At 47.7% G+C, this 21,034-nt stretch overlaps 1 protein-coding gene across 4 annotated transcripts in view; it reads left to right on the forward strand.

Moving 5' to 3' along the window:
- SDK2 (sidekick cell adhesion molecule 2) overlaps positions 1-21,034 on the forward strand; it is a 334,547-nt gene that overhangs the window by 287,918 nt on the left and 25,595 nt on the right. For all 4 annotated transcript variants that reach the window (XM_060271952.1, XM_060271953.1, XM_060271954.1 and 1 more), the window contains exons 21-35: positions 552-743; positions 2,954-3,075; positions 4,351-4,460; positions 5,300-5,450; positions 6,870-7,107; positions 7,276-7,391; positions 7,941-8,130; positions 8,940-9,038; positions 9,714-9,908; positions 13,080-13,281; positions 13,623-13,726; positions 15,435-15,505; positions 16,453-16,588; positions 17,658-17,714; positions 19,592-19,693. In XM_060271952.1, the coding sequence (XP_060127935.1) occupies positions 552-743; positions 2,954-3,075; positions 4,351-4,460; positions 5,300-5,450; positions 6,870-7,107; positions 7,276-7,391; positions 7,941-8,130; positions 8,940-9,038; positions 9,714-9,908; positions 13,080-13,281; positions 13,623-13,726; positions 15,435-15,505; positions 16,453-16,588; positions 17,658-17,714; positions 19,592-19,693 (2,085 nt within the window). The remainder of the gene's footprint in view (positions 1-551; positions 744-2,953; positions 3,076-4,350; positions 4,461-5,299; positions 5,451-6,869; positions 7,108-7,275; positions 7,392-7,940; positions 8,131-8,939; positions 9,039-9,713; positions 9,909-13,079; positions 13,282-13,622; positions 13,727-15,434; positions 15,506-16,452; positions 16,589-17,657; positions 17,715-19,591; positions 19,694-21,034) is intronic.

Consider the following 21,034-nt stretch of genomic DNA (forward strand, 5'->3'; position numbering starts at 1 on the left):
ATAGGGAGCAGGTTATCCTAATAACAGCAATTTAGGCTCATCTCTTCCCTTTCCAAACATGATCGGGATGGAAATCACATCCTGACCGCTCTCCTCTCCCCCCCCCCCCGCCTCCGGATGTGCCCATGAAGCTTAGGTAAACCTCATTTTAGCATCAGTAAGAACTTTTGCTTTTTACTGAGCCCTATTGCCACATGGGCATATATGTATGATTTCAACCTTGACTGGCTGGGGAGAGAAGGCATCGTGCTCTCTTATGCTGTGATCAGAACAACAGTTCCCTCTCTACCTGATGCCTCTAATTAAGAAAGAAGAGAAGACATAATAGCATGCTATGCATTAGCCATAATGTGTCATTCAGCCTCAGGAAGCTTAATGAACTAGTGGAAGCACTAAAGCAATATAAATTAGAATCCCCAAAGAACTGTTGGTGAGGCCTAAGTCTCTGGCTTAAGGCCACCAGATTTTTGGGGCACGTTCTGTTTACGCCTTGGATTTTAAATGAACGTTGTGCAGTTCTACACATCTGTGTATGTTTTGGGCTCCTTCAGGCTACCGGATCTCCTGGGAAGAATACAACCGCACCAACACCCGTGTAACGCACTACCTGCCCAACGTCACACTGGAATACCGCGTCACTGGCCTCACGGCCCTCACGACCTACACCATTGAAGTGGCAGCCATGACCTCGAAAGGCCAGGGACAAGTTTCCTCCTCCACCATCTCCTCAGGAGTTCCTCCAGGTAAGTTTGACTTACGGACCCTGCCTTCAGCGGAGCACAAGAGTGGTAAGGACAACCACAACCTTGGGCCCTGCAGAATGCTTCAGTTAGTAGGGGAAGTTCCAGATGCAGATGATTTTTCCTCTCTTTCTTTACATCAGATGTACTGATACCCAGTTGAACCCTCTTTGAGACACTGATAAAGTGAAAATAGGTTATCTGGGCAGAGACTGCTACATAGTTGGACGTATGCATGATCATCTTGCAAGCCCACTAATAATAAGAGCAGACAGGAATCTCTTGAATAACCCAGTGTCTTCCCAGCTTTAGAAACACTACATCAAAGGGCAACTGGATTCACATAATAATGTATCATATTCAGAAATGTAGTGGCACACACTTCCCTGTGATTATGTGAATATTTGTGGGGAAGGGAGGTTGATTTATGTTGATGTTGTTGTTGTCGTCGTCGTTGTCGTTGTCATTGTTTTCTCAGCATGAATGCCTCCCTTGTTCTGTTATAATGGAAATGGTGCCTACCTGAGAGGTGCCAGAATGCCAGAACTGAGTTCTGGCAAGTTCCAGCTGAAAAAAAATGCCCTGCAAGGTTATTCTTGTGCTTTCCATAAACTGTGGCTGGAACGTACTTCTTGTGCAGAAAGACTTGTCCTAAATCAGCACTCCTGTCTTTGCTTTGTTTACCTGTGCTGCGAACCCCAGGATCTCACAGCCACATTTCATGTTTCATTGGCTAGCAGCACCCGCTTGGGGGGGGGGAGGTCTCTCTGAGATTTTGACATCTAGCAAGGCCAATTTGCCCCTTAAACATGGAATCAGACTTGAAGGATGAAGCAACAGAAGGAGCTGTTGGCTTGGGATAAGTGGCCATTATGCCTGTTTTCATGAGGAATTTCCATCTATACCCCATGTAAACTCTTAGCTCGGCCTTTGAGGGACTTCAGGTTGAGACACTGAGCAACAGACCTTTCTCTGCGGTGATCATTCAAGACTGAGGATGCAACTAAAGGCACTAGCCCAAACCTTACAATTCTGTCTCTGTATATTTCTGCTGCTTTCCTAACCTTCAGGCAGCAAGCCATATCTAAGGTATTGGAGCATTAATAGAGAGGGGCTGTCTTTTTACTAAGTATGACTCTACATCTAGTTGTTTCAAGCCCCCGTGAACAGAATTTTAAAAACGCGCTTTCGTGAAGAGATAAGTTGTCCGTATTTGATTTAATTCATTTTGTCTGTGCGAACTTTGACTTTGCCAATCCCAATTAGCTTCAATATTTGTTCTTTTGAGTAATTCAATTAATTCAAGTGTGGGTCTCCTTCATGCGGGCAGATAGCATGGCCCCCACAATCTGACAACAACCAACCACTCACAAGCTTCAGAGTTATTAAATTAACAAACATCGGAGTAATGAATATGAAATTACAGAAAGCGCTGACAGCTCCCCTTGTGACCTTCATGAGATGGGAGTTTTAAATTTGATGAATATTTGAATCACTTCAAATATTTGTTTGAGGCCTCCACTTTTGTCAGACCTAATCCAAGGATGCCCACGGTCTTATAATGCATCATAATAAGGCACCATGTTGGCCACCGATGATCCTCTTGTTCTTCAGTTCCTGTTCTTTAATGTGCATTTTGGATGGGCATGGCATTATTTATTTTATCCCATGTAACAATTAGTTGTCATTTAGACCTTTGTGCCTAGGGAAGAAGAACAATACCTTTAGAAGCACACGGTGTAACAAATCCACAATGGTTGCTTCTGCCAATGGAAAGCATTTTCAGCAATACAGGCTGGTTGGAGTGAGAGAGAAAGATTCTTAGCCTTGACCTTCCCCTCTCCTTCTGTTGGATTGCCACACTTGACTTTGATGGATATTTGCCCTTCAACTATACTGTTTGGCACATGTAACTTCTTTAATCTGTATTGGTTGCCTTTTTTCCATCCTAAAGAAGTTTTTGGTTCACTGGATCTCAGTCCCCATCACCACTGCCACCATCAGCTCATAGCATACTACAGTTTCAACTTTGCATAATCAAGTGGTGCTTTCTCCTGCTCTGGCTTGTTAGATGGAGAGTTCTTCTTCAGTGCAGGATTTGGCCACTGTGTGCTGCTGTCATCCTGAGAAGGACAAAGAACGGCTGAGCCAATGCCTATAATCCATGGGCTGTAGATATTCAAGTTCCATCTTCGCTTTCTCTTTGCTTGCAGAGCTCCCTGGAGCCCCTTCGAACCTGGGCATCTCCAACATTGGTCCCCGCTCAGTCACACTTCAGTTCCGTCCTGGTTACGATGGCAAGACATCCATTTCCAGGTGGCAAGTGGAGGCTCAGGTAAGCCATTGGAAAGGCACACTTCTGACAGTAGGAGAGGCCAGCAGCAGAGGAAGCTCTCTCATTCCTTTTTTTAAAAGCCCTTAGGATAGCAACTGTTGTATTAAAGTTAAAGAAGCATCTCTGCCATCAAGAGACAAGTAAACTCAGTGGCAGGGAACCAACATTCTCCACTGATAATAAGATTAAAATTTTAATTTTGCATGCATTGACTTTGCTTAATTTCAGGAATGGGGGGGGGGGATGCAGTAGCAGAAGGCAAGGAGGAAGGGAGAAGCCTGGCAGTTTGGATAGAGAGAGAACAGTGTGTCGAATAAGAGGAAATATGAGCTATAAGCAGGGCTGTGTATTGTGTGTAATCCACAATCTTACTTGAGAAGCACATAATTTGATACTTAAATATATTTAATATCCTGGAAATTTCTCCTGTTTTCTTAAAATACAGTGGTACCTCGGTTTAAGTACACAATTGGTTCCGGAGGTTTGTACTTAACCTGAAGCGTACTTAACCTGAAGCGAACTTTCCCATTGAAAGTAATAGAAAGTGGATTCATCCGTTCCAGACGGGTCCGCGGAGTACTCAACCTGGCGCGTACTTAACCCGAAGTATGAGTGTAATTGGTTCTGGAAGTCCGTACTTAACCTGAAGCGTACTTAACCTGAAGCGATCTTTCCCATTGAAAGTAATGGGAAGTGGATTAATTTGTTCCAGATGGGTCCGCGGAGTACTTAAACTGAAAGTACTCAAACCAAAGCGTACTTAAACCGAGGTATGACTGTAGTTTATAATTCCTTGCTGCAAAAAGAGCTTTGCAGCAAGTATATGAGCAATGTCTAGTGAAATCTCACAAACTAAGAGGTAGACTGAGGCAACCACCTCAGGTGGCAAAATCCAAGAGGCACCTCTGTGCAACCCCCCCTACTGCCATCAGAGAAGTGAAGAGAAGTGGCTGCATCTGGATTCTGGCAAGATCGCGAGACCCTGGTAAGCGAGGCTTCAGCGGGTGTGGGCAGTGAGCTGGCTGGGCAGCCCCTTCCCATTTCACCTCAGATGGCAAAATAGGATGGGCTGCCCCTGTGGGGGTTATTTTTACTGAGGGTGTAAACACATCAGGCAAAAAGTGTGCTGCTCTCCAGTCTCTGACAACACACACCAAACTCTACAGCTTTACCTAATACATTTTACACTGTCAGGGAGCAGAGAAACTGGCCGTACTATATGCAATGATGATCCTGACCCAGTCCTGCTCATTATCCTGTTTGCCCTTTCCCTAGGTGGGTCAAATTGGTGAGAGCGAGGAGTGGACCGTCATCCACCAGCTGTCTAATGAGCCAGATGCCCGCTCCATGGAGGTGCCCAACCTCAATCCCTACACATACTACAGGTGAGTGCTGCATTTTGGGGAGATTGAAAGGATGGTGTTGGGTTGAGCATGCATAAAAACCTAAGGGCCCTGCTGGATCAGAGGAAAGATCCATCCAGTTCAGCATCCTCCTTTCCGTAATGTCCAACCAGGTGCTTCCAGGAAGCCCAGAAAAAGGTCTGAAGGCAACATCCTCTCACTATTCCTCTGTAGCAACTCAGATTCAGAGGCATCCTGCTGTCAGGGATTGGTTGAACACAGAGGAATGGTGGGAAGAACCAGCTAGAGAACCCGCAAGGGAAGAAGGCTCAAAGCCTGGGGATTGGTGGTGGGGTGACAATGAGTGACTAGAGAGAGAAGAGGGAGAAGACTGGGAGGAGGTGTTGGAAGCTGAAGAGGTAAAAGGCATAATGAGAAGGAGCTCAAAAGACAGGAAAGCAAAGGGGAACCAGGCACCAAATCTCTTGTGACACTCTCATCTTCTAGTATTAGAAAGCTACAGCCAGTAGGATTATGGCCTGACTAAAACTGGGGAACGAGAAGGGATGAGGCTTGTGGGTTTCATTAAGGACCTTCTACCGTTTCCCTCAAAATTAATGCATTAGCTAATGGGGTATGGGAATGGAGTGTAATGCCTGCCTAATTAAGCCATGTATGTATGTCAAGAGAGATTGTGACAACACACCCAGTAGCTCTCCTGCTGGCAGTGCAAGGAAGGGAAAGGAGCCAATGCAGGCCTCTCAGGACATGCAAATGGGGATGCTCAAAGTCCTATTTGTGTGTGTGTTAGGCAGGGTGGATGATTCTTATGCCACCTTGCAGTTCCTTCCAACACTAATCCATTTCCTCTCTCCTCCCAGCTTCCGCATGCGACAAGTGAACATAGTCGGCACCAGCCCACCCAGCCTGCCTTCCCGCAGGATCCAGACATTGCAGGCCCCACCTGATGTATCTCCTGCCAATATTACATTGCGGACAGCCAGCGAAACCAGTCTCTGGCTGAGATGGATGGTGAGCAATAGCTCAGAAAGGCACTAAGCCTCGTCGTTGTTTCTTTGGGGGGGGGGGCAGGGTTTATGAACCAGCACTGGGGCTGCTCATTGTTTACTAGGCAAGCCAAAATTCTGTAGGATAGATCTGAAATTAACAGGAAGATAGATGGGGTGAACAGCTCCAGCTGAGGCTGGAGGCAGTATATAATGACTAGGCCAGGGATGTACCTATCCATCTTTAAGCCAGTGTGGTGTAGTGGTTAAGAGCGGTAGACTCGTAATCTGGGGAACCGGGTTCGTGTCCCCGCTCCTCCACATGCAGCTGCTGGGTGACCTTGGGCCAGTCACACTTCTCTGAAGTCTCTCAGCCCCACCCACCTCACAGAGTGTTTGTTGTGGGGGAGGAGGGGAAAAGGAGATTGTTAGCCACTTTGAGACTCCTTCGGGTAGTGATAAAGCAGGATATCAAATCCAAATCCAAACTCTTCTTTAATGATATAGACCTGCAGGTCAATTCTACCTCTAACTGCCCTACTGGAAATAGGAAGATTATGTAACACCAATTGTCTCACGGGGGGCACCATTTTGAATCAATTCAGTCTACTCGGTTCTACTCGGTATCTGAAGAAGTGTGCATGCACACGAAAGCTCATACCAAAATAAAAACTTAGTTGGTCTTTAAGGTGCTACTGAAGGAATTTTTTTATTTTACTTCGACCCAGACCAACACGGCTACCTACCTGTACTCGGTTCTTGTTTGCTTAACACAAACGACAACTGTCCTTCGGTGTACGCTTCTAAACACCTGTTCCTGCTGCCCCAGCAGCAACAGGAGTGTCCCTGAGTACTTGTCCCAGATAGAGGTGACACAAAATTCTGCATTAAGCCAAACTTTAGTGGAGGAATACTGCTTCAGTCTGTGGTGCAATCACCTCAAGCCAGACCTGAAGCTTGCTGCAAAAGCTTTCAGGAGTTCTAGCCCGTGCCATTTAGATACATGTTATTTGTGCATAGAGGGCAAGGAGCTAGGAATTGGGTGCCAGGAGGGTACGGCCTACAAGGTCCAGTATGGTCTCTGCCCCATATCTATTGAGGCAGAGAAATGCACTCAAACAGAATGGGATTTGTTTTTGTTTTTCATTCTTAAGATTTAAAAGGAATTCCGTGTTTGTTTGTTTTCTTCCTTTTGCATACGCTTCGGGCACATGCTGGTGGCCCATCTACAAGTAGTTACCCATTCCAGTTCAAGAGAGCTATAGCATTACTTTAAATAAAGAAATGTGAGCGTTTGCTCCTGAGGGGCACAACTTGCCTGTTCCCTTGAAATTGCCTGCGTTGCAGTAAGATTGGGCCGTGGGGTTGGGAAGAGCATTTCAGGTGCGAGGATTCTGGAAAGGACTCATCTGCAGGCCAACAACGAGGCTCCCTTTCTTTCCAGCCTCTGCCAGAGACGGAGTACAACGGCAGCCCTGAGTCGGTGGGCTACCGGTTGCGCTACTCGCGCCTAGACGGGCGTGGCCGCACACTGGCTAACACCATCCATGACCGTGTGGAGCGTGAGTTCACCATTGAAGACCTGGAAGAATGGACGGAGTACCGTGTCCAGGTGCAGGCTTTCAATGCCATCGGGCCCGGGCCATGGAGCCAGACCGTGGTGGGGAGGACCCGAGAGTCAGGTACCTTCTCCACCAGGCCCTTGAGACAGTCTGGGCAGGCCTTCCGTGGTGGGCCTGGAACTCTGAACATGGGGCTCTGCTGTGGTGACCTGCCTCTCGCAGAGCCATCTCAGAGAAGCTGGTCAGTGAAGCACTGACTCCCCTCGGTTCTTCTCTTTGTGCACGCAGTGCCTTCGTCTGGACCCACCAACATATCAGCTTTGGCAACCACCTCTACCTCCATGCTGGTGCGATGGAATGACATCCCGGAGGCTGACCGAAACGGGCTGGTTCTGGGCTACAAGGTGGGTGTGGGGAATGCAGTGAAGTGCAGTCTTTTCTCTTGCCCCACCTTCCCGCTCGGTCCCTGTCGGTCCCTCATCAGCCCCAGCCTGAAGCCCCCTTATCATTCCAGAGCTAGTCTCCTTGTCTTCCTCAGTGGCCTGGCCCATTGATCTCTACCTGCAGGGCTTCACTGTCTTAGGCGTCAGCTAGGCCCTTCTTTCCCAACCCACAACTTACTATGGTCCTGCTCATCAACTGCTTCTGTCATTGTCAATCAGTCTCTCCACTGGTGTTGGGCTGACGTATTTGGCCCAGACTTTCCTCAGCACTTTGTGGGCAGGGCAAGCTTCTTTGCGGAGGGAGCTCCCTGTGTTAACTGCCATGCCAAACAATATCTGGTACTTCTAATATACAGCAGTCCAATGCTGGTCATCCAAGCTACATGCTCTGCGTATATGTCTGCAACATGGCAGCACAATGCAGCTTTTTTCCACTCATGGAAGGCCGCAGTGTGCATTTGAGCTGTTGTCTCTTCCTTCCCTCCACGGTTTGTGCCTTTTCTCTTCTAGGTCATGTATAAAGAGAAGGACTCAGACACAAGGGCTCAGTTCTGGTTGGTGGAGGGCAACGCTTCACGGAGTGCCCAGCTCACAGCTTTGGGCAAGTATGTTCTGTATGAGATCCGAGTGCTGGCTTTCACCCGCATCGGCGATGGTGTGCCCAGCAATCCGCCCATCCTGGAACGGACGCTCGATGACGGTAGGTGTCCCAACAGCAACCCATATGGCAGAGGGAAGGCTAATTGGGAGAGAAGGGATGGGGGAAACAGGGTGGTCTGTGAGATATTCAAAGTCCTTGGAAAGCAAATGGAAAAGAAAGGCTAAGCCTTATAGGACATAGCATTTGAGGACAAACTCAGTCCTGTACATCATGAAAAGCCAGGGAGCCTGTGGCACAATGGGTCAGTGCGTCTGGCTGTTAACCAGAATGTTGGTGGTTCGAGCCCACCCAGGGATGGCTGTGGGCAGAATTCCTGCATGGTCAGGGGGTTGGACTAGTTGACCCTCAGGGTCCCTTCCAGCTGTATGATTCTATGATTGTATGGAGTTCAAATGGCATTTGCTGAAATAATAATAATAATAATACTTAGCATCTGTAGATTGCTTTCAGGTGCTTGGAGAACGTCGTTTACTTAATTTTGTTTCAGTCCTTACAATGAACTTGTACATTAGATTAGTATTACTGCCCTCATATTTCAGGGAGGGTGTTGAGGCTTCATGGCAAAGGCAAGATTTGAACCAATGACTTCCTCGATCGGTAGTTCCTTGTTATAGCCACGGTGCTAGCGCAGTGGTGATTACTTTAAAGTCATGACATTGCAAGATTAGCAGCTCCACGTCCCAGACTGAGGAATGTCACCTTAAGCGTAGCATGTGTGTGTGTGTGTGTGTGTTTGCAACCTGTGGCTATTTGCATTAAAAGTCTGTTCTCTGGCTAAGGTGCGCGGAAATGTATGTGTTCCTTCTAAACTTCATCTGTGCACCCCTCCCTGTCTTCCTGTGTTCCAGTGCCTGGGCCCCCAGTGGGCATTCTCTTCCCTGAAGTAAGAACAACTTCTGTACGGCTAATCTGGCAGCCACCTGCTGCTCCCAATGGTATCATTCTGGGTAAGCCAGCAACCCCTACATACCATGGAGATTGTAGACCAGAGTGGCTTAAGCAACGCCCTCCCCACCCAGCTTTTGTCTACAATTCTGAATGTCAGTTCAGTGCCACTAGAGCAGGCATGGCCAAATTTGGCCCTCCAGGTGTTTTGGGACTACAACTCCCATCATCCCTAGCTAACAGGACCCCAGAGGTCAGGGATGATGGGAATTGTAGTCCCAAAAATTCTGGAGGGCCAAGTTTGGCCCATGCCTGCACTAGAGGAACTATGGGAGGCAGAGCTGGCCCACCCATGAGGCGGGATGAAGCGGCTGCCTCACGTGACAGATACACAGGAGAGAAGCCCTTGAGCAGAAGCCCTTGCAAAGCCTCGCCGCTGAGCGGGAAGGGACATTTGGCAAGAGGAGAAGCCCTTGCCGAATCTCCCACAGATACCCAGCAGGGTGGTGAGGCTTTGCAAGGGCTTTTCCTTGGAGGGAAGCCCTTGCATAGCCTAACACACAGCCCATTATGGGGGCATCCGCAGGACCTTTTTGCCTCCAGTGCTTGAAACATCTTGGGCCACCCTTGACCGGAGGATAAAGCAGACCAGCCCACCTCGCAAGCCATGTGTAACCTCTCCTAAAACCACTTCCATGGTTCTGATCTACTTCCTCCTGTCTTCCTCTTGCATGCAGCCTACCAGATCACTCACCGCCTCAACACCACCACCGCCAATTCTGCCAGCGTGGAAGTTCTCAACCCCAGTGCGAGGCAGTTTACTGCTACTGGTCTCAGGCCCGAGTCGACCTACCTTTTCCGTATCACAGCACAGACCCGGAAGGGCTGGGGTGAGGCAGCAGAAGCGTTGGTGGTGACTACAGAGAAGAGAGGTAATTTTTTTCCAGGAAGGGACATAATGCTTGGAATTGGGAGGAAAGCTCTAAAATGCATGCTATGCGTCAAGGCCTGTGTGGTTGAGTACCTACAAAATTGCAGACACCGAATGCCGAAAGAGAAAGTAGAATTCTGGACTCTTCCACTTCACATGTTATGTGGCGGTGCCATATTTTTAGTACTTATCCATATGATTTTTTTAAAAAAGCTTCCTGCATGGTTACTGTCACAGGGGTCTGAAGGGCTACTTCAGAGTAACGACTGCATTTTATCTTTTATTTGGTGCTGCGTATTTACAGTGCTAAAGGCAGTGCTATTTACAGAGGAACATCTTAACCGCTGGAGTCAGAACCTCCGAATGGCATTTGGCGCGTCTTTCTCCAACATAACAACTTGGGGAGACCCAGCCTCTTCCCCCGACGCCTCCTGCGCAATTCTGGAGTTGGGGGGATCGGTCTACCCCCCTTACTTCCCCCTTCCTGTCCCACCTTGGACGATGGCTCTGCTACCTTGCCTGAGCCTCGGACACCACTTCCTGCTTCCCCACTTGAGTCGGAACTCTCCCTGCTTTCCCCAGTGCTCGGGGATGGGCTGGACCTTAAGAGGGGAGGGACCTCTCTATATCCCTTGTCCCTCACATCCACCTAGCACACCAAGCTGATGCACTAGTTTTCTAGATGCAGAGCAGTTCTTTTATGATGGAGCATAAAAAATATGGCATGCGTACTCATAGGTTTGAAGTAGTTCTGTCAGAATTGTACCCCCTCATGCCTTTACTGTTTGTGATATGCAGTCATGTGTGTCTTTCCTCTAGTTGGTTTTTTTTGGGGGGGTGAGGGGGGTGTCTTAATCTTCTTTTGTTGCTGCCAGTTTTGAGTAGGCAGAGAGCACTCCATTCGGCCATTTCCCACTCAAAATTGCTCTGCCCACAGCTTTTCTTCCCAAGATAAAGCTACATTCATCCCGCACCCCCTGCATCTCAGTGAGTGGGAAAATAAGTTGGGGGGGGGATTTTGAATGAAAGAACAGTTGGACAGAAATGGTTAAGCATACAGCTGTTCATCTGCTTCGACTTGCAGACTTCCGAAGCTGCTTTCAGATTAAATAAGTCCCACGCCACACCTGGTTTGGGCCTCAGGCTTCTAACTCATTCGGCGAAATATGTTGGCCTTAAGCTAATGAACTTTCCTGATGTAAAAAGGAGGTTGGTCTGTAGTGGATCTACATGGATTTTAGATTCTGAAGCTACAGCTGGATGGGAAAGAAAGCCTTTTTGTTTGCTGCAGACTTGGATTTCACAAAACTGGAAAAGCAACGTTCTGTAGGTTCACCAGAGATCCACAATGCACATCATCTGGTGTTTGTTTGTTTGCTTTTAATTGAAAGTGTCATTTGTGTATAAATAATTGAATGGTTCATTAGGGCATTCCTACAATTTTTTATAATATAGGGAAACTAGGGAGGCTCCTCCCAGAGGCGCCAACTTGTGCCGGAGATTGAGGGGGGCCGACGTTGTGTTGTCGTGTTTCAGGAGGAGGAAGGAGGCGGAGCCAAATACAGTGGCCGGTGGCTCCTCCTCTCTTGTGCTCAGCCTCCTTCCATGGCAGAAGGAGGAGAAACAGGCCATTGAAGCAGTGCTCAGCTCTGCACTCGGCCTCCTCCGCCCCTTGATGATAAGGAACATTGGGGAGACAAAAGAGCTTGGCCCCCTGGAGTTAGTGCCCATAGCTCCCCCTTTGCACTCATCTAGTATGATTATAGAATAAGGTTACCAGATGTCCCCGTTTCCCGTGGACAATCCCCGGATTTACAAACCAGTCCCCATACAAAATCCATTGAAGTTTAAAAGTGTCCCCGGATTCATTGAAAAATATATGGTAACCTTACCATAGAATGTGATTGTTCATGTGTCAAAAAGGCACTCATTGGCTACAGTCCATAATACAACCCTCCACCAACCACATGCTGTTTTGTTATTTTTTTAAAAAGTTTTTTTATTTTATACACCTCTGCTTTTTACTACTTGAGTCACTATATCTCTCAGGCACAGGATTTTAAGGCCTCTGTTAAAAACACCATAAAAAGGTAAAGGTACCCCTGACCGTTAGGTCCAGTAGCAGACGACTCTGGGGTTGCGCGCTCATCTTGCTCTATAGGCCAAGGGAGCTGGCGTTTGTCCACAGACAGCTTCTGGGTCATGTGGCCAGCATGACTAATCCGCTTCTGGCAAACTAGAGCAGCACACAGAAACGCTGTTTACCTTCCCACCGGAACGGTACCTATTTATCTACTTGCACTTTGACATGCTTTTGAACTGCTAGGTGGGCAGGAGCTGGGACCGAACAACAGGCACTCACCCTATCGCAGGGATTCGAACTTCCGATCGGCAAGCCCTAGGCTCTGTGGTTTAGGCCACAGTGCCACCCACAAAAGCACCATACCAAATACCAAAAAGCGGTCCCTCATCATCAGCCCATGAATGAACTAACCCCCCCCCATCTTCTGCTTTCATGGGGTTATTTGAAACTTATGTACTTCTCCAGGAGCAAATTGCCCCACCCCACCCCCCACTGCCTCCCAAAGAATCAGAAAACAAGCAGAAAGATAGGACTTTGGAGGTCTTTAAGCAGAGGCTTGACAGGCATATGTCAAGAATGCTTTGATGGTGTTTCCTGCTTGGCAGGGGGTTGGACTGGATGGCCCTTGTGGTCTCTATGATTCTATGACTCAGGAGTGGTTATCCAGCCCTGTCACTTTCATTGAGTTGAAATATCACATTACTTTTCTGTTTAAAGAAGCCCATGAGAGCATCACATTAAAATACAAATGGTTTCTCCTTTTTGATCATGGGGGTCGGGGGGGAAGCACTTTTAAAAAGGAGAAGAGAATATGATTCTTGGGAACCCAATGAACACTCTGGGTCTCATGCTGGAGCTCAGCTTCTCTGGTTTGTAAACTAACAAGTATTGTGTTAACTCAATATAGGTTAGAGTCAGATGGGGGAAGGCATTGCCTAGATCAGGTTTCTTTGAAGCTGATATTAAGCTCTCTTCAAGGTGATGGATGGGGAATTCTTAAATTTGTCCTTAATCCTATACTATTACTGCCATGTCTATTTTCACCCCATGTTTCCAGCCTTCAGTGATCTTTACCTCTCTTGCCCCCAGACCGTCCCCAACCTCCCAGCAAGCCAGTTGTGTTGCAGGAAGACGTCAAGTCAAGAAGTGTACTATTGTCCTGGGAGCCAGGCAGTGATGGGCTCTCGCCAGTCCGGTATTACACTGTACAGACACGGGAACTTCCTGATGGGAAATGGGTGCTGCATTCTGCCTCCGTGAACCACAACACCACATCCTTCATAGTCAACAGGTGAGACATCAACGGGTGGAATGAAAGGAGATGTTTATTTTTTTTGGGGGGGGGGGTGGCATTGACAAGGACAACTGTTATGTGACTGGATCTGGAGCAAATCTTCCAGTCACAGAGCTGTCCTCAGATTCCCACCGGTCTAAACTGAAATTTCCTGCCTGAGTGTTAGTGTTCGCACAGTATTAAGATAGCTTTTATGAGAATGAGCTTGTTAGTCTCGAGGTAGAACATGTTAAAAATCAGTGGCTTGGCAGGCAGAATACAGAAAAGCCTGTGAATCTGTTTGCACCTTGTGGTTTTCTTCCAAAAAACAAGCCAAGTACCATGTGCTCCCTTTGCAGGCTGAAACCCTTCACTACCTACAAATTCCGGGTCAAGGCAACCAATGATATTGGTGACAGCGAATACAGTGAAGAGTCAGAGTCACTCACCACACTACAGGCTGGTATGTGAAGGCATTAAATCATGAGTTACAGTTCTTTAGAATGAGACACTTTCCTCTTCCGGTTATAGGAGAAGAAGCTCTCATGCCGTATGAAAGCAAGTGAAACCATTGCAGTGTATGTGGTTAGAGTGGTTACTTCTTCCAGTCTACCTGGAGCAGTGCTGTTTCAGCCATTCAGTCCTGCATCTAGATCACAAAAACAGAACCAGGATAGAGTTTGAACCTAATCAAACCTCCGCAGTCACCTGTCTTCATCCTCAACCACCTCCCTCCCTCTTGCACATTTAGCTTTGCATATCTTTTCATTATGTGCCAATCTCTTCCATGCATTCCACTGAAGTGGCCCTGATGCTGTTAGAACAGAGGAGGAGAGTTTGGGCTGCAGCTGAGGCTTGCTGCTGTGGGCTGCAAAACCAGTGGGGAAGCTGGTAGATGGGAAAGGTTGGGGGTAATTTTGAAGAGCAGTAATGGGGACACAAAAGCATCATGGAGCAGTGTCTGTAGAGAAACCGGGAGTCAATGCAAGAAAATGAATACAGTGGTACCTTTTGGTAGTCGAACGGCTTGGCTCCCAAACAAATCAGCTCCCAAACACCGCAAACCCAGAAGTGAGTGTTCTGGTTTGTGAACGCTTTTCAGAAGCTGAATGTCCGAAGCTGCTTATGCAGCCTCTGATTGAGTGCAGGAAGCTCCTGCAGCCAATCGGAAGCCGCGGATTAAGTTCGAGAACCAAGGTACCAGGGAACCAGGCAGAGGGCCTTCTCGGTAGTGGAACCCGCCCTGTGGAACGCCCTCCCATCAGAGGTCAGAGAGATAAACAGCTACCTGACATTTAGAAAATATCTAAAGGCAGCCCTGTTTAGGGAAGTTTTAAATCTGTGATATTTGATGTATTTTAATGTTTGTTGGAAGCCGCCCAGAGTGGCAGGGGAAGCCCAGCCAGATGGGCGGGGTATAAATATATTATTATTACTATTATTATTATTATTATTATTATTATTATTATTATTATTACCACTGTAATTCGAGTAAACAGAAATGATCCACATGCATAATACAGGAAGGAATCCAGCCCGTCTTTCCCATCAGCATGCAGCGTGCAGCTCTAGGGAGTTCCAACAGCCCTTCCCAACGATTTATTATGACTCATGTCTTGGAGACACTGAGCACATATTCAGAGTCCAGCAGATAAAATGCAGACGGAGCCAGGCTGAGGTTGTGTACTAAAAGCTACTTTATTAAGCATAAGGCAGAACAAAAGAAAACATGTCTTCTCTCGCTGAGAGAAGACCAAAGAAAAAAAAGAAAGAAGAACAAACGGAAACAGAATACAGCAAACATCCGCTCCTGTGATTCCAACAATCTTTGCTGGAATGCATAACACAGGCATGTGACCTGCACAGTGAGAGGAATAGAAACCTAACGCGGGGGGGGGGGGTGATGGGCAGAGCAGATTGTGCAGGGCACCCAGTACCAACTGGACCCAAGATATTCCACATTGTGGAAATGTTCTGTCATCAAAAACCATTGTCTCCCTGCTTCGGAATTGCAAAATCCACCAATCTAAAATGATAACCAATTTTGACCTTTACCACCAATGGCAAGTTGTCAACTGAGTGCAACAAGTAGCCTGCCATTTCTCAGGGCTCTGTGTAAGAACAGCTTAGATCTTCTTGCACTTGACTCATTTTTTTCTCTCTTCTCTCAGCCCCAGAGGAAGCTCCCACTATCTTGTCAGTGACCCCACACACCACCACATCTGTACTGATCCGCTGGCAGGTAGGGTAATGTACCTTTTTCTTTCTCCTCCATTGGAACTCTGAGTAGGAGAGCTGGAATGTTCAGGCGTTCTTGCTGTCTTGAGGAAAGCTTCCGGCCAATGAAATATGAGTGTGCTGTGCAGTGGTTCTGGGTGGCATTCTAAGCTTATTTCTGATGGCCAGCAAATCTGGTAGTGTCTCTGTCTTGAGCAGGCATAGGCAAACTCGGCCCTCCAGATGTTTTGGGACTACAACTCCTATCATCCCTGACCACTGGTCCTGTTAGCTAGGGATGATGGGAATTGTAGTCCCAAAACATCTGGAGGGCCGAGTTTGCCTATACCTGATCTTGAGCATGGTCTTAGAAAGTTGAGTTTGAAAACGGTCATAAGATTTGCAACCATGTCTATTTATGCACAAATATATACCTAGTTTCCGCACTTTAGCCCCAGCTTAGCATTCTTTATTCCACCCACAAAAAGAAGGTTTTACTGTCAAAATGGGACAGGTGACTTTGGGTGATGAAACTGTGAGCTCTGTTGAGTTTGCCTGCGTGTTGCAGCAAGGGGGGCGGGTGGAAGGCTACGTGAGGATCTGAAAAGTGGGAAACAGAAATGTTTAACCAAACCAGTGTGAAATATTGGCTTGAGGTAGGCATCAGTGGTTTGGCTAGTACACCCACCCCATCCATTCCTCAAGGCAAAGAGCATATAAAGATGCTGAGGCGCCTTTTGCCGGTCTCCAGTGGTGCTTCCCTCCTGGCAGTGACAGGGCAGGGAAGCCCTGGCATTTCAGCACCACTTCCAGCTTTTGACTGGGCAATGGGAGGTGACAGTATTATAAAGCAGGTGTAATATGGGACAGAATCCTTTTGTTGGAAGCTGGTCTCACAAGTGACAGCTGTGCAAGGGGAAGCAAATATTGTGTGTGAGTCCCTCGTTGATTTATCTGTTTCTCCTTCCGTAGGCTCCATCTGAGGACAGAATCAATGGCATCTTGCTAGGTTTTCGCATCCGCTACCGGGAGCTGGCATATGAAGGGGTGCGAGGATTCACTGCACGCAGTATCGGCAACCCCAGGGCAAAATGGGCAGAACTCACCTGTGAGTATGCTTGTGAGCAGCGAGGGTTCTGGGAACTGGAGAAAGTGAGAATTTAGCCCTGCCCACTGCCTTGAACTTACCCTGCAGCAAGAAAACAAAAACAATCCAACAAACACTAGCATGGGCACCATCATTCCAGAGCAAGCCGCCCATAACAAGCACTGGGACTAAGTACTGCCCAAGATTTAGCACCAGTGTACCCACTGCTTTCTCCAGTAACAAAAGTGACTTGGCAAGCTTTTTCCCTTGCAGTCATAAACCAGCACTGCAAACATTCAGAAACTGCCCTAGAATAATACATTGTTGTTCCCAGTGCGCTTGAAATGGAAAACATTGATCTTAGCAAGTGGTTGGTATATTCGGCCCTATCAGCTCGGCCTTTTTAGTGCCAGGGTGTCTCTCTCTGAGAGAGACTTTTCCTTTTTGTGGAACTGCTGGATCCAGTGGCAATGGGCTCTTGAGTCATTTGGTAAGATCTGTCACCCATGCTATCATGATGCCAATAATAATAATAATAATTTATTATTTATACCCCGCCCATCTGGCTGGGTCCATCCCCGTCCCCCGCCACTCTGGGCGGCTTCCAACAAACATTAAAATACATCAAATATCACAGATTAAAAACTTCCCTAAACAAGGCTGCCTTTAGGTATTTTCTAAATGTCAGGTAGTTGCTTATCTCTCTGACCTCTGCTGGAAGGGCGTTCCACAGGGCAGGTGCCACTACCAAGAAGGCCCTCTGCCTGGTTCCCTGTAGCTTTGCTTCTCGCAGTGAGGGAACCGCCAGAAGGCCCTCGGCGCTGGATCTCAGTGTCCGGGCTGAACGGGCATAAACTCTTTCTGGTCAGATTTGTCCATCCCCTCTCTGGGATATTTCCCCCCCTTTCCCAATACTTTGTTGGAGACTTCTCGGTGTTCATTGATGTGTTCTTTGAGTTTCTCTCCTAGCTGCTTCTCCCCCACCCCCGACTGATGTCTGTTAGTCCTGCTTGCATTGTCGAGATGTTTATTTACATGTGGCTAACCTGCATTGACTGCTTCTCCCTTCTGACCATCTGCCACCCCACAGCAATGTATGCCATGCGGAACCTGACTGAGGCCTCCCTCACACAATACGAGCTGGACAGTAAGTGGGTGCTTCATCTCTTGTCTGTGCATTTGTTTCTGCTTGTGTCTCTGGTCTCTCTTGAATCTGGTTCCTATCTAGATTATAGCACTGTCGCCTATGGAGGGTGACTGGGGGCAGGGAGAACAGCAGCTCTTTCCTGTTTTTGTTGTTGTTATCACATCACTTTCTAGAGCCCAAGATGTCCCCCTTGCCCAAGAATAGTTTATTTTGCTTCCAATTAAAACCCTTAATCTGGCAAAAAAAAGAAAGTGCAAGTTCCCCATGCGTAGATTTCCCAGTTTCCTCATCACAATATAATAACAGAACTAGTTTTGTGTTTGGATGACAAACACAAAGGCAGTCCACATTTACTTTTTATGGGGTTTTCCCTGTTAATTTGGGTAAAGTAAAGGTAAAGTGACCCCTGACCATTAGGTCCAGTCGTGACCGACTCTGGGGTTGCGCGCTCATCTCGCATTATTGGCCGAGGGAGCCGGCGTATAGCTTCCAGGTCATGTGGCCAGCATGACAAAGCCGCTTCTGGCAAACCAGAGCAGCACATGGAAACGCCGTTTACCTTCCCGCTGTAGCGGTTCCTATTTATCTACTTGCATTTTTGACGTGCTTTCGAACTGCTAGGTTGGCAGGAGCTGGGACCAAGCAACGGGAGCTCACCCCGTCACAGGGATTCGAACCGCCAACCTTCTGATCAGCAAGCCCTAGGCTCAGTGGTTTAACCACAGCGCCACCTGGGTACTCTTTCCTAACTTCTAGAGTGGAATAATAGAGAGCAAAGGGAAAATTTGTGGTTAATTTAGGGGCTTTATGTAGGGGCAGGGAAGTAAGGACCATGATTCAAGAAGAAGAATTTTGCTTACGTGAAATATCTCCCCTTCAATACCATAAGGCCTGTTAAGGCTGTGTACGCACTATATGTTTTTAAAGCACATTTGAAGCACATTCTTTCCCTCAAATAATTCTGGGCACTATAACATGCCTGGGTTTCTGGGAAGCAGTAGCAGTAAATTACAGTGCCCTGAAATATTTGAGGGAAAGAATGCGTTTTGAACATGGTTTAAACGTACAGCGTGTACGCAGCCTAAGACTCATTTTACAACAAAGTTTACTTCAGCTTGCTTAGATTTTGCTTAGAACCACGAAGGCTAGGAACTTGCTTTCTAAAGTGCTAGTTCACATACTGGAAGCCAGACGTCACAATTAATTTTTCAGATGCCCTTGCTCTGTCCTCTTACCTTCTGGAGAAATATGCTGGCACCATCTGCCAGCTTCGCAAAGGGCTGTGAAGGAATTGGTGCCATTGTGGGAGTGGTGTCTGATGTTGTTTAGTCATTTAGTCGTGTCCGACTCTTCATGACCCCATGGACCATAGCACGCCAGGCACTCCTGTCTTGCACTGCCTCCCGCAGTTTGGTCAAACTCATGTTCGTAGCTTCGAGAACACTGTCCAACCATCTTTTCCTCTGTCGTCCCCTTCTCCTAGTGCCCTCAATCTTCCAGCGTCATAACTTTTATATGCCTGTTGTCTTTGTCCATGGAGTTTTCTTGGCAGGGATACTGGAGTGGCTTGCCAGTTCCTTCTCCAGGTGGATCACGTTTAGTCAAAACTCTCCACTATGACCTGTCCATCTTGGGTGGCCCTGCATGGCATAGCTCATAGCTTCTCTGAGTTATTCAAGCCCCTTCGCCACGACAAGGCATTGATCCATGAAGGGGGGTGGCTGATAGGAGCATGCAAAAAGGAGGGAAATGTGAGACCAGATCATAGCTAGGAATGTATACGCCACTACTTTTAAAGGCAGCTCCAAAATTAAGAAACAAGCTCTGCCTCTGCCCTCCATGTATGACAATCTCCTTTCTGCATCTCACCTCTGCAGACCTGAACAAGCACCGCCGCTATGAGATCCGAATGAGTGTCTACAATGCTGTGGGTGAGGGCCCCACCAGCTCACCCCAGGAGGTCTTTGTGGGCGAGGCTGGTAAGCCAGGCATCTTTTTTTTTTCCCAGGAGCCATTTTCTCTCTCAAGTTTCTGTTTCCCTACGGTACATCCTTGTGCTTCCTGAGAGCTTAGAACAAAAGCCTGAGGAGGGAGCAGGCTGGCAGTCTAAAACAGCAACAAATTGTATTGCCTGCAGCTCTAGTGCAAGCCTACAAGTAAGGGCCATAGCTCAGTGGTACAGCATCTGCTTTGCATGCAGAAGGTCCCAGGTGCAAATCTCAGCATCTCCAGGTAGGGCTGGAATAATAATAATAATAATAATAATAATAATAATAATAATAATAATATATATTTTATTATTTATACCCTGCCCATCTGGCTGGGTTTCCCCAGCCACACTGGGCGGCTTCCAACAGAAGTATTAAAATACAATAATTTATTAAACATTAAAAGCCTCCATAAACAGGGCTGCCTTCAGATGTCCTCTAAAAGTCTGGTAGTTGTTTTTCTCTTTGACATCTGATGGGAGGGCGTTCCACAGGGCGGGTGCCACTACCGAGAAGGCCCTATGCCTGGTTCCCTGTAACTTGGCTTCTCGCAGCGAGGGAACCGTCAGAAGGCCCTCGGCACTGGACCTCAGTGTCCGGGCAGAGCGATGGAGGTGGAGACGCTCCTTCAGGTATACTGGACTGAGGCCGTTTAGGGCTTTAAAGGTCAGCACCAACACTTTGAATTGTGCTCGGAAACGTACTGGGACCCAATGTAGGTCTTTCAAGACCGGTGTTATATAGTCTCGGCGGCCGCTCCCAGTCACCAGTCTAGCTGCCGCATTCTGGATTAATTGTAGTTTCTGGGTCACCTTCAAAGGTAGCCCCACGTAGAGCGCATTGCAGTAATCCAAGCGAGAGAAAACTAGAGCATGCACCACTCTGGCAAGACAGTCCGTGGGCAGGTAGGGTCTCATGCATACCAGATGGAGCTGATAAACAGCTGCCCTGGATACAGAATTGACCTGCACCTCCATGGACAGCTGTGAGTCCAAAATGACTCCCAGGCTGCGCACCTGGTCCTTCAGGGGCACAGTTACCCCATTCAGGACCAGGGAGTCCTCCACACCTGCCCGCCTCCTATCCCCCACAAACAGTACTTCTGCCTTGTCAGGATTCAACCTCAATCTGTTAGCCGCCATCCAACCTCCAACCGCCTCCAGACACTCACACAGGACCTTCGCCGCCTTCACTGGTTCTGATTTGAAAGAGAGGTAGAGCTGGGAAGGACTCCCTGGGCTGAAACCCCGGAGAGCTGTTGCCTGTCAGTGCAGACAATACTGAGCTAAGTGGACCCAGTGGCCTGACTCCGTATAAGGCAGCTTCCTATGT

The sequence above is a fragment of the Zootoca vivipara genome, chromosome 2, assembly GCF_963506605.1.
Source record: "Zootoca vivipara chromosome 2, rZooViv1.1, whole genome shotgun sequence".
NCBI lineage: Eukaryota > Metazoa > Chordata > Lepidosauria > Squamata > Lacertidae > Zootoca > Zootoca vivipara.